Source organism: Paramormyrops kingsleyae, chromosome 1, assembly GCF_048594095.1.
Source record: "Paramormyrops kingsleyae isolate MSU_618 chromosome 1, PKINGS_0.4, whole genome shotgun sequence".
In the NCBI taxonomy this organism is placed as follows: Eukaryota; Metazoa; Chordata; class Actinopteri; order Osteoglossiformes; family Mormyridae; genus Paramormyrops; species Paramormyrops kingsleyae.
The window spans coordinates 26,792,030-26,810,885 of NC_132797.1; the positions used below are offsets into that span (position 1 = coordinate 26,792,030).

The 18,856-nt window shown below is 48.2% G+C and overlaps 1 protein-coding gene across 7 annotated transcripts in view; it reads right to left on the minus strand.

Moving 5' to 3' along the window:
• palld (palladin, cytoskeletal associated protein) overlaps positions 1 to 18,856 on the minus strand; it is a 57,910-nt gene that overhangs the window by 34,946 nt on the left and 4,108 nt on the right. For 5 of the 7 annotated variants that reach the window (XM_023823502.2, XM_023823498.2, XM_023823500.2 and 2 more), the window contains exon 3: positions 162 to 337. In XM_023823502.2, coding sequence (XP_023679270.2) covers positions 162 to 337 — 176 coding nt within the window. Of the gene's footprint in view, positions 1 to 161; positions 338 to 8,434; positions 8,472 to 8,639; positions 8,747 to 18,856 lie in introns of those variants that run through there. The other 2 variants (XM_072712559.1, XM_072712563.1) reach the window with 2 other exon arrangements.

Here is an 18,856-nt window from a genome sequence, read left to right on the forward strand (position 1 = left end):
AATCCCCAACCAGCAAGGTACCGCCCCCAAGCACTGCTCCCCAGGTGCTGAATTAGCCTCCCCCTGCTATGTCATATATGGGTTAAATGCAGAGGACACCTTTCATTGTTGTGTGCTGTGGTGTGTCAGCAATGACAATTAACCACTTTCACTTCACCTACCTTCAATATAAACCTCAGCGGAGGTGTTGTCGGCACCCAGGCAGTTGGATGCCATGCAGGTGTAGCGGCCCGTATCGTCTGCGAAGGCCTCTGTGATCACTAGCGTGTGCCGATCAGCATCATGCGTTATCTGGATGTCGGGGCAGTGGTGCAACTCCCGCCCCTCGCAGAACCACCTGGGGGGGGGGGGGCAGTGAGACTGCCATCAATTACTCTGGATGGGACTAAAGAACGGACTTGACATCTATCGTGTCAGACTCGAGGCGTGCCCCTTTTGGGACAGAACGGATTGTCGGCTTTTCTGACTGGTTTCTTGGCCGTGGGGGAATGCCCTGGCATTCTGCGGACAGGATCTTGTGGGTGCTGGGGGGTTTTGCCTTACAGGGAGGGGCAGAGAATCACGCTGTAGAAGCTATTTGGTTTTTTTAAAAAGGGGGATGAAACTCTTTCCTGTTTTTCCATGCGAGCCGGGTCCCAAATGCCATGGCAACACATCCCAGGCCAGAGAAAAACAACACATCCTGCGGTTCGACAAGTTTCCCTAGACTAGGAGTCTCTGGAAGATCCCAGTCCCAGTCCAACCGGAAGGGTCTGAACAAGCCCAACAGCAGAGTCAGACAGTAAGAACATTGACAGCAAACGCAAGGACACAGTATACATTTGGCTGTGCTGAAACACTGAATAAGCCCACTTTTACCAAATGAGGAAATTCCAAACAATTATCCCTGAAACTTAAACTGCTAAGAGCACAATATGAATGTTTGTTTTGTAGACATAATGACAGTATTTCTGTGCAGACATTACAGCCAGGGCGCTTCTCAGGCCAATACATGTTTTAAGGACTTGGCAGTTACATTTACGGACTCATAGTCTTCAATAATATACTAAAATCAACTACACTCCATTACATAGCACCATAAATGCACTGCAATGTACTTCAGTGTGCTATGGTGGTGGTCATGATCATCATCATCATCATCATCAGCGATCATTCGAAGTAGGACGGCCTTCTTGAGGGGTCCTAATTGTGGGTTTTCAAATGACTAAAGACGCCAGTTTTGGAAGCACTAACTTTCTTGTAGTGTAGGCTTTGATGTGAGGCGCTGGAAGTGGGATGAAACACCTTTTTGGTGAGGACCTGCTCCTTTCTCTGCTGCTGCTCGACTCTGGCAGCCTGTTGGAGATCGTCTTCATGGAATGTGACTGCTTCATGTAAACTTCTTCACCAAACTGTTTCTGATGATGATGATGATGATGATGATGACTATACTACAAGACATTGCAATATGCTCTGCTATACTCTTAACTGAACTCAGGGCCATAGCTAGGATTTTTTAAATACTCAAAAGTGTTAGCCCTACCTAAGTGTGCCCTGTAATGCATCATGGTTATTTGAGTTGCAGAAAAAATACTGAGGACTTGACCTTGGTGTCGTCAATGGTAGGTATGGCCATGACTATGATGCTTAGCTAGATGGTAGTATGATACATGACATTGTACTACACTACACTACAATTGTACAATACATAGCACTATAAACTGCTACATAGTCCTTACTACTACACCACGCTCTGTCCCACACTGTACTAAACAATACTACAATTCACTGCTCTGTGCTATTACACAGCATAAACAGTGGCACACTGTAGTGTGCTACACTGTGCTAAATGGTGTGCACAGGGGTAGGTATGGATATGGAAGGTTAGCGAGCCCTGTCCTGTCCTGTGATTGGCTGCCTGCAGGGCACAAGGTTTCATTACCAGTGCAATGCAGGTCCCATTTCATGGCAGGATATGGCGGTTCTCTGCTTATCCTGAGGTTCTCTTGATGTTGGCATCCCTATGTGAAATGGGCACTGCATCACAGATATACTGAAACACCTCCAGAATCGAGTTCTGCGTCATCCATGCACTGGTAAGCACATATTGACTAATAATACCCAAGAACCAAGTGCTGATGATCACATGACGCACGGGTCCGTGCCCGGTTTTCCCAACCCCTCAATTGTTACAACAAGCTCTTTCAAAAGAAGAAAGAGGTGGAAAAAAAAGTCCCCACGATTCCAGAAACGAATCAGCTCACGCACAGATGGCTACGGGGGACAGCAGCATGATGTGCAAGGAAGTCTGTGATTAAAGCGTGCTGCCTTTTCATCGTCTAATTACGACTGTCAGGCTTCTCACACGATGACAAAGGGAAAGTGCTTTTCACTGATCCTCGCACTTATTCTCTGGGGGGCACTGTAGTTTAAGGATTATCCAGTCTGTTTTTGTCTCTGCTCCACACAGACGTGCTCTCCGCCGTCCTACAAGAGAGCTTCTCACAGCCATCAGTGGTGATGATTAAGGGTTAGCACTTTTAATTAGTTCAGGGGGTCAGGTCAAAGGAAACAGTACGAGACAAGAGTCCGTCTGCCAGATGTTGCCAGCAATGACGAGCCAGATGGGATCACCGGGGCTCCAGGGGTTTGCCAGATGGCTCAGGTGTGAATCACAGGTCTGGGAATTTGCACGCTGAAAGTTGTCGCTGCGGGCGCACGTGCACACTCGCTCACTTACGCACACTCACACATGCAAACGCACACACCGAAGGACTTCCCCCTCCTTTTAACACACCTGATGAATTCTGATTCCACCGTGACAGGACTCCACAGGGTTATTTGCTGTGTTCTGGCAGTTTCTATTTGGGGCATATTTTTAGAAAAGTGTTTTTTTTTCCACTATCTACACAGATGTCATATTGCCTGTCCGCACATCCAAAGTGAAATGAAAATAGGGGTAGATTAGACAGAGAGAATGACAGAGGAGGAAGGGAGAGCTATCAGCCCATGACCGGCTTTGTTCAGACACTGCTTCTTCTCGGGGCAGGGTGGGGGGGGCAGATTCTCCCTGTCCAATTTCTCCCTCCACAGACTAAACGTGAACCTGACCTACAGTCTGGCTCAGAGGGATGCCTCTTAGATGTTAGATGAGACATTCAAAGCCCTGCAGGGAGGCTTCCAGCGGGAGTGCGGAGAAAGAGAGACAGAGCCTGAGTGTTTGAGGCCGTGGGACGGGCCCAGCGCCCGGATCTCTGCGTGTGCGTGTACATGTGTGTACATGATCATGGATCATGCGCACTGGAATCCCGAGTCATAAGAATCCCGACTAATGGAAAACAGCCCCGCTAAGCTAGATACCGGGTACAGGTAGAAGATCGGAGCTAGCTAGTGGCTAGCAGAACATCTCCTAAATAAAGGATGCGTGTGTTTAATGTTTGGTGTAGTGACTATTTGTGGCCAACAGGGGTCCCTCATAAATGCAGGGTTTGAGTGGTAATAAACCCCGTCACTGGGTGTACTCGTCACGTTGCATGAAGTGCAGCAGTGCAGATGTGTGCCTAGATATCATTAGAAGCTGCTTTTGTGTCCTTCTACTGACAACCCCAACCTTCACACCCATGCAGCCCACCTCCATCCAAGCTGCCAGGGGCCCACAGGCTCCCATAGTAAAGCCTCCACCCTCCAGCCTGGGACACCCATCCTGGAGGTTAGGGGGAATGGATGGAGGCATTCCTCGCATTCCCCAGACTGGCTGTTACAGACAGCCCTACACTGATTCATCCGCCAGAGAGCAGGGGGCGGAGGGAAAACACAAAGCCAGAGAGAGGGGCCTGCTGCCTATTAAGAAGCCACTCCACACTGGGATACATGTAATCAGGGGCAGAATGCAGCATGTCGATTCAAGAGAGGGATACAGGACGAGCGCTGGAACCCTTGGATAACATAGATAACTTGAAGCAATTCATTAAAATCGGGCAAAGTATGGGATGGTAAGGTCCCTTGGTGTGAGTGTGTCCCAAAGGCTAAAACATCTGCAAGCTAGCACGTTAGTACAAGTGACTTCAGGTTTTCTAGGTTTGGCTGCAGCTCCATTGCACAGGACGAGGGATGTGCAGTGAGGCCCCGGGGAGCCGCCCTCAGCGGGGAAGAGCCCCCCCTTCCTCCTGCAACCAAACTTCAGAATGGAGGAGGACTTGGCCCCTGAGCCAAATCCGCTACAGCACTTGGCTTTCAGACTCCCGGGCGTCAACCTCTGCTGGTCCTGACGCCCGGCCTCCCACAGCTCTGTGACACCAGGTGACCCCTCAGCCTCACGTGAATTCACTGCCCCTCCCAGGATGATCTAGCTCAGGTCCGATGCTATCCTCTGTTTCTAGTTGTTTCTCCCCCCAACATCTGTTTGTTTATAAGCACTATTTTCAGACAATTTCACCACACAAATAAAGGCCGGATGCAAGAATTGCTTTCTTCAAACACAGCAAAGAGCTCCAAACCCCAGTGATGGAAGCCAAAACCAGACCCAGACGTAAATATTAGTGCATTTCAAGGCTGTCTGACCGAAAACCCTAAAGAGGCGGCTGAACAGAGCCATTCCAGCGACAGTTAACAGATCAGGGAAACAAGAGAACCCAAATCAAAGCGGGACAGAGAGAATCACAGCCAAGGCTCCATCCAGATACAAAAAAAAGAACCAGACCGAGAAGCAGAAGTATGTCTAGATATAGGAATAGAACCAGAACAGGCATTTCCAGAATCAAAGGCTGAGCTAGAGCCACTAGCATAACCTAAATCAGCCAGATCAAGAGTCTGAGTCGAAAGCAGATCCACTGAAATGTGGATAAGCCACAACTCCGATAAACCATGCAATAGGTAGGAGGTGCAAACAGGGGCTTCCCCGAGGCTGAAAACAGCAGCAATTGGCCAACTACACAGACAAGGAAAACCTCCTAATTGGATATTCATTGGCCAATCTTATTTTAAATATAAATGTGGGAAAGGCCAGAAAGAATCACGTAACATTGCACAGGTTTTATTTGGGGTTTCCCTTTTCAGAAGAGGACAAGAGAGGGACGACCAGAAACTCTCCCAAACATAAAACTGGCAAGAAGCTCACAGGGATGTGCTGGATTCTGGGCTGGTGTGAGTCTCAGTGGGTAAAGATGGTGCATCTGTGATCAGAAGGTCGCTGGTTTAAATCCCAGAGCTGATAAAGTGATGTCACTGTTGGGCTCCTGAGCAAGGCCCTTAACTCCCAGTTGCTCCAGGGACTGTATATTGCTTTGGATAGAAGTGTCTGCTACATTAAAAAATGTAATTGTTGGCTATACAAAGACTGAAGACAGCTATACTTAGGGACAGGTGGAACAGATTGATACAAAGAGCTACAGTCACCATAATTAAATATGAAAGATCTCTCTGATTACAAAAGCACCACAGCAAAGATTGTAACAGGATTACTGTAAAACTGCAGCTCACGAATGTCTTAATCCCTTGAGAGAAACAGCATGTGAATGTGGAATGAGCCAATGGGCTGCTATCACTCAAAAAGAGCTCAGCTGGCACGTGTTTGATGAGAGCCGTGCCACAATTCGCCGCAAGTCAAAAACCACACGGACCCTGGTTTTTTTATGTCTTCTGTTGAATGTCAGACTTAAAAACTTGGAGGCTTTTCCTTAAACGCATTCCAAAAACCTCTCTTTTTCCTCCCTCTCCTCAATGGCCTATCCCAGTTTCCAGCCAAGCAAGACAAAAAATATCAGTTGCTAAAATTCAGAAGGACTTAAAAGGACTCTAACTGCCAGAGTTCTGCCATTGACAGTCTTATGGGGGCGGTACTGAGGACGTGTGTGTTGGCCCATTTTAATTCTTATATCCTGCAGAGAAACGCGTGAAAAATTATGAACAAAATGAACAGTGAGCATCCACAGACGAACAAGCAAATAAGGCTCTTCACAGCAGCAACAAACAAATGCAAAACAAACGTCTCCAAAGCAATGAGCAAAGCAAACTGAAAGGTTGCTCTGTTGTTCCTGGCCAGCTCAACTTGCCTCCTGGAGATGGGACACTTAAGGAGGAGATGGATTTTTGTGATAACCCTGGGGCAGAACAGAATAAAAGTGGCCAAATGGAGAGGAGCGCATCTCGGGCTGCCAGACTCATAAAAGGCTGTTAATCGGTCTTATTTAGAGCAATTACCTGTGTTTAAAACATAGCGTTTATCAAAATGAATGGCCAGACGAGGCAATTACTGCATGAGCCAAACAGATAGAAGTCAGCTAGGGAGTGTTTATTCTCTGCAAGCCATCAAGAGCTGCCCCGAGGCTCAGGAGATGCTGAAATTGGTGTCCACAGCACAGGACGTGGCCAGGGTCTTGGGGTCAGCCAAATGAGGCTGTAACAGTGAGGTGGGGCTGAGGGGTGGAGCAATGTGACATCAGAGACATGGAACCAATCACAGCAAGCATCTGACATGTCATTGACCAGCAGTAGTAACCTGCCTGTGGCTCAGCAGGTTATCGTGCTGTGGCTGTGATTAGAAGGTTGCTGGTTCGAATCCCAGGGTCAGCATGGAGATTTTAATGTTAGACCCCTGAGCATGACCCTTAACTCTTAATAGCTTAATAGCTGCGTGTGTTAAAGCTCAGAGTGGCTCAACTTGGGATACCCCCGAAAAGTGAAATTCCCTACGGAGATGTGACTGAAGGCCAGAGTAAGGACAGGAGGTGGTCTGATGGGAGGGAGGAAGTGGGGGGGCCTGGCTGGCTGATGTGAGCTGTCCTCTCCGGAGCCCAAAAATCACATGTGCCAAAACAGTCGTGTGCCACAGCTCACTGACAAATGAAAGCATGCCCTGCCTCCAGGGAACCTAAGCCTGCAGTTTGGGGCGGGAGGGGTTCATGCTTGGTCACTAATGTTACATCAATGGGAAAACATCACATCTTCATGGACTGAAACTGGAGTTGGGGTCAACGGAAAGACTACCCTCTAGAGTCTAGAGCAATTGTTTCCAGAAAGGGCCATTGCGCATGTGGGCTTTTGCTGCAACTCCCTAATTAGATTATTAATTAGAGGATTGATTGGCTGAAGAGTCGTCACGCCTGGGTTTGAACAGCTGACCTAAAGGTTACCCCAAAACTTGCTTACACAGCGGCTCTTTGTGGTAAAGACTGCCCACCCCAGCTCTAGAGGTTTGTTCCTGAAATGCTGTAAAACGGACTCAAACTCTGAGGTCACTGAGGTCGCGATCCCATCTCCTTTACAGACTGAGCCGGTCCTGAGGTTTCCTCTGCTCCGCCTGGGTCACTCCGGGTTCCAGGGATTCTGATTTGCGGCCCAACCGCCGACACTGTTCTTCCGCGGCACCTCTAATTGGACCTGGCCTCCAAAGACCTGCTGGCTTAAATGCACTGCTTTTGAGAAAAGCACATCTCTGCTTTTATGTTCCTAATTACAAACCCCACTCTGGCCTACATTTTAAACAAACGGCCTCTCGTGACCTCTTGTAAAAATGGAAGCTGAAAAAAATATGTATGAGAGGAGCCGATCGTGTGGCGACGGGACACAGAAAGTAGCAATCTGAGGAAGCAAGTCAGAATAAGAGCCAATCAGTGGCGACGGGACACAGAAAGTAGCAATCTGAGGAAGCATGTCAGAATAAGAGCCAATCAGAGGCGACGGGACACCGAAAGTAGCAATAGGAGACAATGTGCCAGAGTAAGACCCAATCAGAGTTGACAGGACAATGAAAGTAGAAATCTGAGATGTGTCATAATAAGAGCCAATCGGTGGTGACAGGAAACAGCAAATAGTAACCTGAGGTGATTCCACTCAAGGACCGACCGTACAGGTTACTGGCTAGGAGGCCACATCCACCAGCTGGCCACACTCATAGGCATACAAATACGCCCTCACAGCCACACCAATAGTCGTATAGCACACATCAGTGCATAGATATGGGCTACGGTCCACTGAATCCTGCACTGATCCGAATAGGACACTAATGTGAATAATGAACTTGCCGCTGAACAGCCAAGCCACGGTACAGTGCTCCTCTGAACCTTGGCATGTTTGTTTCCCCACTGTTATCTGAAAGCTCACTGGTTAATCTGAAACCTGCTGAACGAACTTTGCCCTCCCCCCCATCACAGCCTGAGCACGTAAACACGGTGGAAATAATACCAGCTAAGTGAAATTAAGGTCATTGGCAAGACCGAGCTTGAATCGTTCACTTAAGTGATCCATTAAGGTCTGTCATTTTACCTTTTGACTCCTATGCAGTAACATTACACAGACCAAATACACAAATCCATAGATTCCCGAAACAGTCTCACACACAGATCCACACACGGGTGTAAATGTCTCCCTGGGTTTGCATCCCAGAAAATGTACCTGATCAGATCACAGGAAACTATCCCCTAGGAGTCTGCCATTGTGCATCACCATCATGCCTCACCTGTAACCGCCCGACCACCTTGCATGACACAACCAGGTTCACACAACTGTACCAGAACCCCCAACAGGGTTTCAGACAAACCAGGTGCTATTGATTTAATAAGCTAACCAATCAAATGACAGTGCTGGTATGTGGCCCCACCCATATGCCCCACCCCCCTGCCCAGCCAAAGAGAATGCCTGCAGTGGACAGTGAAGGCTCTTACCTGCAGTGAGACCCACAAGCTTCCTAGAGTCACAATGATGGTCTACTTGCCTGGCTGCTGTTTAAGCGTTGGCTCACACACTGCCAGGGAAGGACCAAGGAGAGAGGGAGAGAGAGAGAGAGAGAGAGAGAGAGAAACAAGACAACGAGAGAGAGAGAGAGAGAGAGAGGGTGCCAAAGAACAACAGTTGCCAAATTCCACACAAGCAGGCAAGCAGAGAGGCAGTTTAACAAAGAGAGTAAGGGTCTTCTTCCTGGGGGGTGACAAGGTTTGGCTTATGTGGGGACAAGACTTTTAATATGTCAACGCCTCACCCACCCAAAACAAGTGTTCAGGTGGGGAGGGGTGGATAACTGGAAAAATAAATGTGCTACGTGTGAGAGAAAGCAGCTGGAGAGGAGTTCACCACACAAACGCTCCCGTGTGACCATCGCCATCCCTTACTAAAGGTCGACAGCCTCACCAGTAAGCAAAACCTTACCCCGGCAGGCCGAGCCTTATCTCACCGAGATCCCCATTGGTGATGCACCAGTGCACGCACACACATCAGGGTTCGAAATAGCCGGCATCTCATCGCAGTTTGCGATGTAAAAACACCCGCCGGCGAAACAATCGCCTAATTCCCATTAAAATGATTTGCAGCCATTGCTAATCAATATCCAGTTTTTAATTTTATTAGAATTTTAATCATAAAAGTGAAAAAATCCAGCCCCAATCCCCCGATACTCGCTGGCAGCGCTATTGACGATCTTGTCCAAATAACCGCGCTGCCAAATTAGTTTTTCAGGCTTACACTAGGGCCATATATTCAATTCATTTTCAAGTTTGTGGATGGCGCTCTACTCGCTATTCTCAGTCGGGGTACTTCGTTGCATGATCGTTCGTAGCTCTTCGGCACTAAACCAGTGCTTTTTAGCAAGAAAAACCGAAGACCCAAAGCAAAACAAAGGGCACCAGCACCAGCATCAACTTCAGCAGATGCTTCAGCTGCTGATGATGATGATGTAACTGAGGTGTTCCAGTATAAGAAACAAAAGGTCTAAAAAAAAACTGCACACTCAGGCAGTTGTTGCTATCCCTATAAAGGAGCTGCCAATCTCTTTTTTAATTAAAATACATCAAATATTTTTTTTTATTTACTAGTTCAAAAATCATGTTAGTTCTGTCTTGTTGTGTTGACTGCAGTAATTATATTCATAAAACAAAAAAAAATAAAGATAAAGAAATGTTTAATTTGAAGTTTTTATTCTTTATTCATAAAAGTCACTATCTAGAGCATTACATTTTAAAAAGTTCTGAAACTGAACAACAAAGTGTTATCATTAATTCATTTTAATACAAAAAAAATTAAACGTGTGTGAGTACTTTACGACGCTCATGTAGTAGTTAGTGCTTCCGATGGTCATTTTTAAAACTTGCTAATCAAATTTCAAAACTGCTAATCAAATTGCAAATTTTGAAAATTTTGATTAGCAAAACTGCTAATCAAGTTGGAAATCTTATTTGGAACCCTGCACATCGAGTTCCTTATTGCTGAAGCACCGGCGCACGCACACACACATCGAGTTCCTTATTGCTGAAGCACCGGCGTACGCACACACACATCGAGTTTCCCATTGGTGAAGCACTGACACACACACACACACACATACACACATCAAGTCCCCAGTGGTGAAGCACTGACACGCACACAGATGTTTTTAGGCTTAAAAATGACTCGGAGTGCATGGCTGACTGTCACACATGGGGTGCAACCTCAGTGCTGATGGGGAAGTTACACATCTTCTAGGTTCAGTCAAATCTCTACATGCACCAAGTTGAGAGGACATTGACCCCCGCCCCCCACGCCCTCCATCATCCCTACAGCTCATCCCACGGTCATGAGAGGCAGGATCAGCAGTAATGTGTCTAACAGGACAGCCTCTCTCTCCTGAATGCGAAGCTCAAGCCAGGCCTGGCACCCTGAGGAGAAATCCAGCACAGGACCGATCAGGTGACCACCTTCGTTCTCCAGCTCTGTAACCCATCATTCCACGATGACAACTAGCTGTTACGGCGGCCAGCGAAGACATCTGGAAGGTCTCACCGCATGGCCACATGACGTGACAGTTTCAAGTCACCGGGGAAGGTGAACGACACGGACAACCATTGACTGTGAGCAGTACTGGAACCTTCATATTTGAAAGGGCTGCGTGGAAGGTGCTTGGACGTCAGATGGTGGAAAAATGGCAGCGCATACAACGGTGAAGGAACTAATTAGAGTGGTGATTAAAGAGAGCAGCACATGCACCAGTGAAGGCCTTAATTCAATACCATGCTAATTAAATACAGCTATAACTCGATATCGGCAGTAACCTTTGGCTGGGACCGGTAAAAAAGCTATAGCAGGCTAAAACACAAAGGAGTAGTGGTCTTCCTCCTAAACGATCATTCTCCGAACAGAACTTGACCACTGCTGTCTGGACTAGAAATCTGGTGTTGCCATTATATCCAGACAGACTGGGGGAGGGGCATGGGGCTTTTTTGACTGTAGTCACTGAGAACATGATCCCATCATAAAGCTAAACCTTACATTCATAGGTTACCTGGTCAGATGGGTGTGCATAACCAGCCCCATAACATGATACACGTTCTCCTGTTCTGAAAGCTATGGGTGTAACTGACTGTCTACTTTCTGACTATGAGTAATTTGGCTGCGGCTCGGGTGGCCAATTAGCATTAGCAATCTTCGGCTCATCGTGGTCAATCCTCTGTTGCCTCCTGTGTACTTCAAACTGATTCTCATGGGCTGTGAAACTTGTCTTTGCATTGTTTACGTCGTCACGCACTCCAAGACAGCCATGTTGGAAATGTGCTGCATAAAAATGCAGAACCTTGCTTCCTAAACCAATACATACACCTGTGTACAACATGCACCTGATGTTTTAAGCACAGTACTAGTCAAAAGTTTGCACACACCTACTTTTAATGTATTTATCTCTATTTTAGTTATGTTATTCACTTTACGGTAAAATGCCTTAAGGAATATGAAGCAATACATATCAAATATTGCAACAACAAAAGAATTGTTCAACATCTCAATATTTTCTCAGGTTTTATACTCTTCACAATAGCTCCCTGTGACTTCAGTGACAGCATTACAGACTCTTGGCATTCTTTCAACCAGCTTCCAGATGTAGCCACCTGGGATGCTTCTCCAACAGTTTCTCAAGGAGTTTCCACAAGTTCTGAGCACAAGGTGGCTACACTACTCTTACTCTTTGATCCACCTCATCCCAAACCAGCTCTATAGGGTTTAGGTTGGGGAGATTAGGGGGCCAGGTCATCTGTCACAGCACTCCATCACTATCCTTGTTCACAAGATAATACTATATAACCTTGAGGTGTTCTTAGGATCACTATCCTGTTGAAAAACAAATGATTTTCAATAGGTGTGTCCTGACGTTTCACTGGTACTGTATTTCCATAAATCTGACATGACTGGTTCAGTTTACATGAACCAAGCCGTGTGTGTAAATGTATTAGGATTTGTTAAAAGAATTACTCAATGGCAGTCAGCGATAGTGACGAAAGCAGAAGATCAAATGCAGCCCACTGGCAATTCTCACATCGTCATAAGATGCCCTAAATACGCACATTTACACCTAAACGTCGAAGTGTTAAGAACAGTCCTGTGTGTGCGGTGAGATGATGTCATTATCCATTGTACTTTTACACTTAATTTCCTATCAAGCAGGTTATGATGAGGATTAACGCAGATTAACACGCACACAGAGACCTGTTGACTCACTTGTTTATACCTAAGTAAAAGGAAACCCTATTTGCAGTACCAGGCCCATCTTCTAGAAATTCCTTCCTCTTTTAGCTACTAGAACAATCACTCTGGGTGTGGTTTGACTATGGCATGCCAACCAAGTCTCTGAAGACCAAAGGGGATTACCAGAATGTCTTGGTCACCAAGGGCCACCTTACACACATTGACGCAGATGAGCCAGAAAAGAAACTTGGTGTGGACCTAGTGAGATCCAATGGATTGCTTCTGGAAGGCTAACTCAATGCCCTGGTCCTCCCATGAGTTACATCAGCAGTGCCCTTTTCACCCACAGAATCATGGGGCTTGACCCAAACGTGCGTCAACCCCATTCCAAGCCTGACCATTAAGGAGTTTTCCGCTGAGGGCCCCCACCTCGATTGCCCTTGTGGGAGGGTGTGAGTTTTCTTGACACGGTGTGAGTTTTCCTCGAGGAGGTGGGTGGGTGGGTGAGGGGGGGACACCTACGGTTAAAAGCTCAGCTGTTTCACCCCTGCCTTTAGATACTTCGGATCGTGAGCTGTTCCGGAGAGAAATAGCCAAGTAGGACAGTCTGTTTGCCAGTGACTGTTAATCCACATTATGTCATTTCATCATTTATGAGTACTTTCCAGGAAGATTTCTCCAGTTTCAACCATTCTGGAAAACTGTAACACTTTTTAATGTTCCTGTAAAGAGGTATTAGTATTTTATTTTGAGGAGGGGCCATTAAGTAAAAGTTGACCGAGTGATTGAGTCCATACCTAAGCCTTTGTAATTTAAATATATGAATGTATTCTGAATCTGAACACTCACAAACTTCGAGAACAGCGGCATCCACAGGCTTTGAGAACATCAACACCCATGGGCTTTGAGAACAGCGGCACCCACAGGGGTTCGAGAACAGTAACACCCATGGGCTTTGAGAATAGTGGCACCCACAGGCTTCGAGAACAGCAACAACCCACGGGCTTCGAGAACAGCAACACCCACGGGCTTCGAGAACAGTGACACCCACGGTCTTCAACAACAGCGACACCCACAGGCTTCGAAAAACGCAGCACCCACAGGCTTCAGGACAGCAGCACCCAACAGGCTTCCAGAATAGTGCCCACGGGCTTCTACAATGTCTGTTTCGGTTTATTGTAACAGTTGCTGTTAGCTCCCTAGTATTTACACCAGACCACCCACACTACCCATGGCCTGTTTGTGTGTGAGCATGCCAGTGTATGTGTTTTGACTGTCTTCTGGGAAAGACACATCCCAAAAGGCACAAAATGCTATTTGCTGCGAGGAGTGTTTCACATCAGACAGCTGCACTCAGTTAATTCTGCTTACAGTTCATTTGGAGCATGAGGAGGAGTGACAGTCAACCAGCTGTCAGGTTGCTAAGGGTTACATCACAATGTTGATACACCCGCTTGTAGGCCGAACATGTGCAATGGATTCATGCTTGTGTGCAGTATGGTGAGCGACATGCAAAGATCATTTGGGATTAACCCGGTCCTGATGTGGACGTCAGCTTAGATCAGTCTGTATATCGTTCCGGGAAAAGAACAGAGGATGCCGGAATCGAGAGTGAGCGGATGGCCAAAGGATGACAATGCAAAATCGCAGAATACTTTTGTGACCAGAGAAGACGTGCATGTCGACTGAGAAAACAGATGCTTGATCAGAGGAGAGACGCGCATGGGGATGGCCTAGGCCAGAGCGGGGGTGAAATGCTGACTCTGCTTCAAGTTTCCGCTGAAGTGGCTGGTTGTCACACCCATGGGAGGGAGCAGGTAGACAATGCCTATGAGTAAAAGTGTTATCACTGGGATGCGATGTGCTGGTGCCTGCCTGCGAGTACTGCTGACGTAAAACAGACAGACAGACAGACACGCACACATGGGTGTGTGCCCACACACAAAAGCACACACACACACACACACTGCCAGCTGTCTGTGCCTGTGCCTGTCCTGGATGGATGGAAACACCTTCGGATCATGAGGCCTGGGGACAGCCCTGCATCTCTGTATCTCTGTGTCTGTGTGCCAAGTTTGGCCCATCACTTTTAGTGTTAATGTATCAGTGTCATATAATGCTGCACAATCTCCCCTGGCTGCTCCCCAGAGATTAATCCCTCCTCAAGCAATCAAAGTGTGTTTCTGCCTGCCTGAAAATAATAACCACACTAATACTTCATCTTTCCACCCCCCCACAAGCATCCACCATTTCCCACCCTTCTTTGTTATTAAGCAGAAATGCACATTACATCATGGTTTTATGCGGTCTGCAAAACAAAAACGCACACAAACAAAATCAGCGAAGATTTTTTTAAACATTCACCCAGAGAGATTAAAAGAAATCAGTGAGCCTTAGCTAAACCATGGGCTCTTTTCAGTTCTGCACACCCATCAAACGTAACAAAGAGTGGCCATCAATCCAGAATGCACTATGACATCACAACCATGAGGCGTGATACATGCCCTTTCTCACATAAGAGCAAATATCTGCTCAGAAGCTCTGTGAGTCATTCCAAAACCTCTTGGACACCTTCCTGTTCACACCGAATCCCTAAAAGCCAAGACCAGCCTGCTCCAGAACAACGTTTACCCAGTTGCAGGGGGGAGCTGTCTACCAGACAGAGCAAGATGATCAACTTCCACCTATAGCTATGTGACATTACAAGGAAGCTTCTACTTGTCTCCACAGGGCCTCACAGAAACCACCCCCTCTCTACAGCGCCTCACAGAAACCACGGCCTCTCTAGAGGGCCTCACAGAAGCCACAGCCTCTCTACAGGGCCTCACAGAAACCACCCCCTCTCTACAGGGCCTCACAGAAACCACAGCGTCTCTACAGGGCCTCACAGAAGCCACGGCCTCTCTAGAAGGCCTCACAGAAACCACGCTTTCTCTACAGGACCTCACAGTAACCACGCTTTCTCTACAGGACCTCACAGAAACCACACCGTCTGTCAGGGCCTCACAGAAGCCACGCCTTCTCTACAGGGCCTCACAGAAACCACGCCTTCTCTACAGGGCCTCACAAAAACCACGCCTTCTCTACAGGGCCTCACAGAAGCCACGCCTTCTCTACAGGGCCTCACAGAAGCCACGCCTTCTCTACAGGGCCTCACAGAAGCTACGCCTTCTCTACAGGGCCTCACAGAAGCCACGCCTTCTCTACAGGGCCTCACAGAGGCCACGCTTTCTCTACAGGGCCTCATAGAAGCCACGCCTTCTCTACAGGGCCTCACAGAGACCACGCTTTCTCTACAGGGCCTCACAGAAGCCACGCCTTCTCTACAGGGTCTCACAGAAGCCACGCCTTCTCTACAGGGTCTCACAGAAGCCACGCTTTCTCTACAGGGCCTCACAGAAGCCACGCTTTCTCTACAGGGTCGCACAGAAGACACACCTTCTCTACAAGGCCTCACAGAAGCCACGCTTTCTCTACAGGGTCTCATAGAAGCCACGCATTCTCTACAGGGCCTCATAGAAGCCACGCTTTCTCTACAGGGCCTCATAGAAGCCACGCATTCTCTACAGGGCCTCACAGAAGTCACCCGCTCTTTACAGGGCCTCATAGAAGCCACGCATTCTCTATGAGGGTCTCACAGAAGCATTTTCTGCACCCACTTGTCACTGCTTGTAAAATTATATTACAGGTTCTGCAATGGTTGCTAGTAAAAGCTGACAAAGTGGGAACTGCCAACATACCTTTGGACAAAGTACCAGTTCTGAGTCAGGGAAATCTCTAGAGTACAAAATGCCCTCCGAAAGTCACAGTATATAATAGTGCTTGGTAAGTGACTGAGCCCCACCCCTTATTCTTGTCCTTCATTTTCAAACAAATCAGCAATGAGTCAGCACTCTGTACATTAAATGTATAGCTCACTATTTCATGGGCCATTTCAACCAGCAGCTGGCCCAGTAAATGTTCAGTAAATCACTGCACAGTGCATTCTTTAACTATCACTATGCAGTAAATCAGTGTGCGATCACCGCGTTTTAAATGTACCCAATGACAGAGTAATGACACACGCAGAGGGGGGAATGAGGTATGAGGGGGAGTGGCTGGCGGTGGGGGGGCGCAACACCCCTGGGGACAGTGACCCACTGGCGGACAGCGGATGCCTGGCTACTCCATCACAGCAGAATTTACATTTTTCTGGAATGACAACAAAGAAATGACAGAATAAAAGAAAAGAGAATGCTTTAACGAAAAGGCAGAGATTAGAGGGAAGTAAGTCCAGACAGTAATTAGAGGTTAATGAGGCTTTTGTCTCATGATGTGACAGCCAGCAGAGACATGGCCATGTGGCTAGTCATTGCTCCAGGACTGCAGCGGTGCATTCTGGGAAGTTTGAAGTGCCATTCAAGGGTGAGCATATGGCAGCCCGGCTGGGCCAGTTCATGCAGTTTCACCTAGTCAGTTTATGCCAACAGACATGGTGAAATTTCACTTGTGTGATCCAGGTTGCCTTAACAGCTTAGAGCCTCTGCTCATTTCAGGTGTCAGTGGTTAAAGTTGTTGGACAGTACTGGAGGGTGGGGGTGTCCTACTCAACCATCTCTTGAGTAACATGCTAAATGAAATACAAGCCGATGTTCCTGTAAAGGCATGTTTGGGCAAAGAAACAGCCAAATTTCACACGCCAGGGAAACATTAGGCGTGAAACGTAGGCCAGGCACGGCGCCCCCAGCTGGATTGGAGCCAGAACTGCTCCATCTCCGCTGGGTCTGGCACAGGAATGGAACCAACTGGGAAAATGATCTGGCCCAGTTTGGCTCACTGTGTCTGTCGCCAGTGCTTCGCCTCTCCTCGCGGTTCCCAGCGCTTTTGGCTCACAGTGTCTGTCGCCAGTGCTTCGCCTCTCCTCGTGGTTCCCAGTGCTCATTCTGGGCCATGCAGCCTGGGGCCTTTCAGAATGAGAACCACACCCCCTGCCCCCGCCACACCTTCAGCTTACCCTCTGAGCGCCAGTCGCATGGGACAATACGCAGTCACGTCACCCCTGAAGCCACTGGTGGGCGCCATCACAGGAGTGGAGTGTGGACAGGCGTGGGCACCGACGGCAGCTGGCCCGCCGCCGGCCCGGCAAATAGGGGGGAAAGGCACCAGCACCAGGGTCTAGGCTGGGTGCGAAGGGGCGTATACCAAGCTGCCAGTGGCTGTGACAGATGGCCCCTCCCTCACCTGCTTCTCAACACTCAGGGCATCCGACCCCCTGGCATCTGAATTAATTTTTATTTGTTATTTGCATAAGTTCAAGAACAGGTACATTGGTGTTAGTCTTCACATATCCCATCATGCTCCTTTTTCCGACATACACACACATACAGAGGTGAGAGAGAAGCTCAGGGTCTGACCGCAGGGTTAGCTGTCCCCCCAGTGCCCCTCGAACATTTCTTTTGGGTGTTTAAGGATTTCGTTCAAGGGCCCAATGGAGATGTGGTGCGAGATTCAAACCGGCAACCTTCTGTCCACAGGTGCAGAAGCCTGACCTGGTGAGTCACATACCGGCCCCGAAAACGGAGAGAGAGGAAGGCCTGGAAGCTACCATAGAGGGAACGTGTGCAGCCAGACCACAAAACCCCAACTCCTGGACAGAAGATGTAGAACACATGTATTCACACAAAGCCTGGAGCCAGCCTCGTCAAAAGAGCGTGTAGCAAACATGCTTACACACGCGGGCCAAGACTGAAGCCTGTCCGTGTTGACACGCGAACGTTCACTGGCACACGTGTCCCGGCTGGCTGGCGGATGAAAGTCAGACGTGCGTCTGCACATTGCCATTTTATTAGCTACACGCAGAGCAGACACCTTCGCATGCCGTCGGCCGGCCCTGCCTCTGCGAGCCGCGTCTGGAAACCGTAACTCATCTGGGAAAAGGCTGCCGCTCATTCAGCCCAGAGCGGCAGGCTCGTAAATCTCCACGGCACCTAGGGGGCCTGGGGCTGGTCGTTCCCAAGGCCAGGTGATGCATGAGCGTGTTGTCTGTCACATGATGACGTGTTACCTGTTTGTCACCTGCAGGCTCATCACCAGACGGCTCGAGACTGTCGAGGGAGTAAACTGGACCCCAGATAAGGGCGATGCCAGAACAGGGAAACGTAAAGCGGATATAAGAGCTGAGGATACACAGAAGTAAAAGTTTTGCATATCTGTCGTCGATTACTGGGATGTTAGTGTGTGTCCCGATGTGCTAACCTGTAAATATGGGCACATGTTCACGCATCTGCCCATCAACACATGTTTTAAAGGTCAGACCCATGCCGACCTGCATTAAATGTGGAGGCAGCGCTGGCCCCATCCCAGCGGCCTTTTCGCTTCGTTCCACCACAGCTGATTTGCGGGGCGATGTTTATGCAGGCGTCAATCCCACTATCCCTCTGGTTTCATACTTTAAGCGTGATCCCCAGTGAAAAGCGAGGCA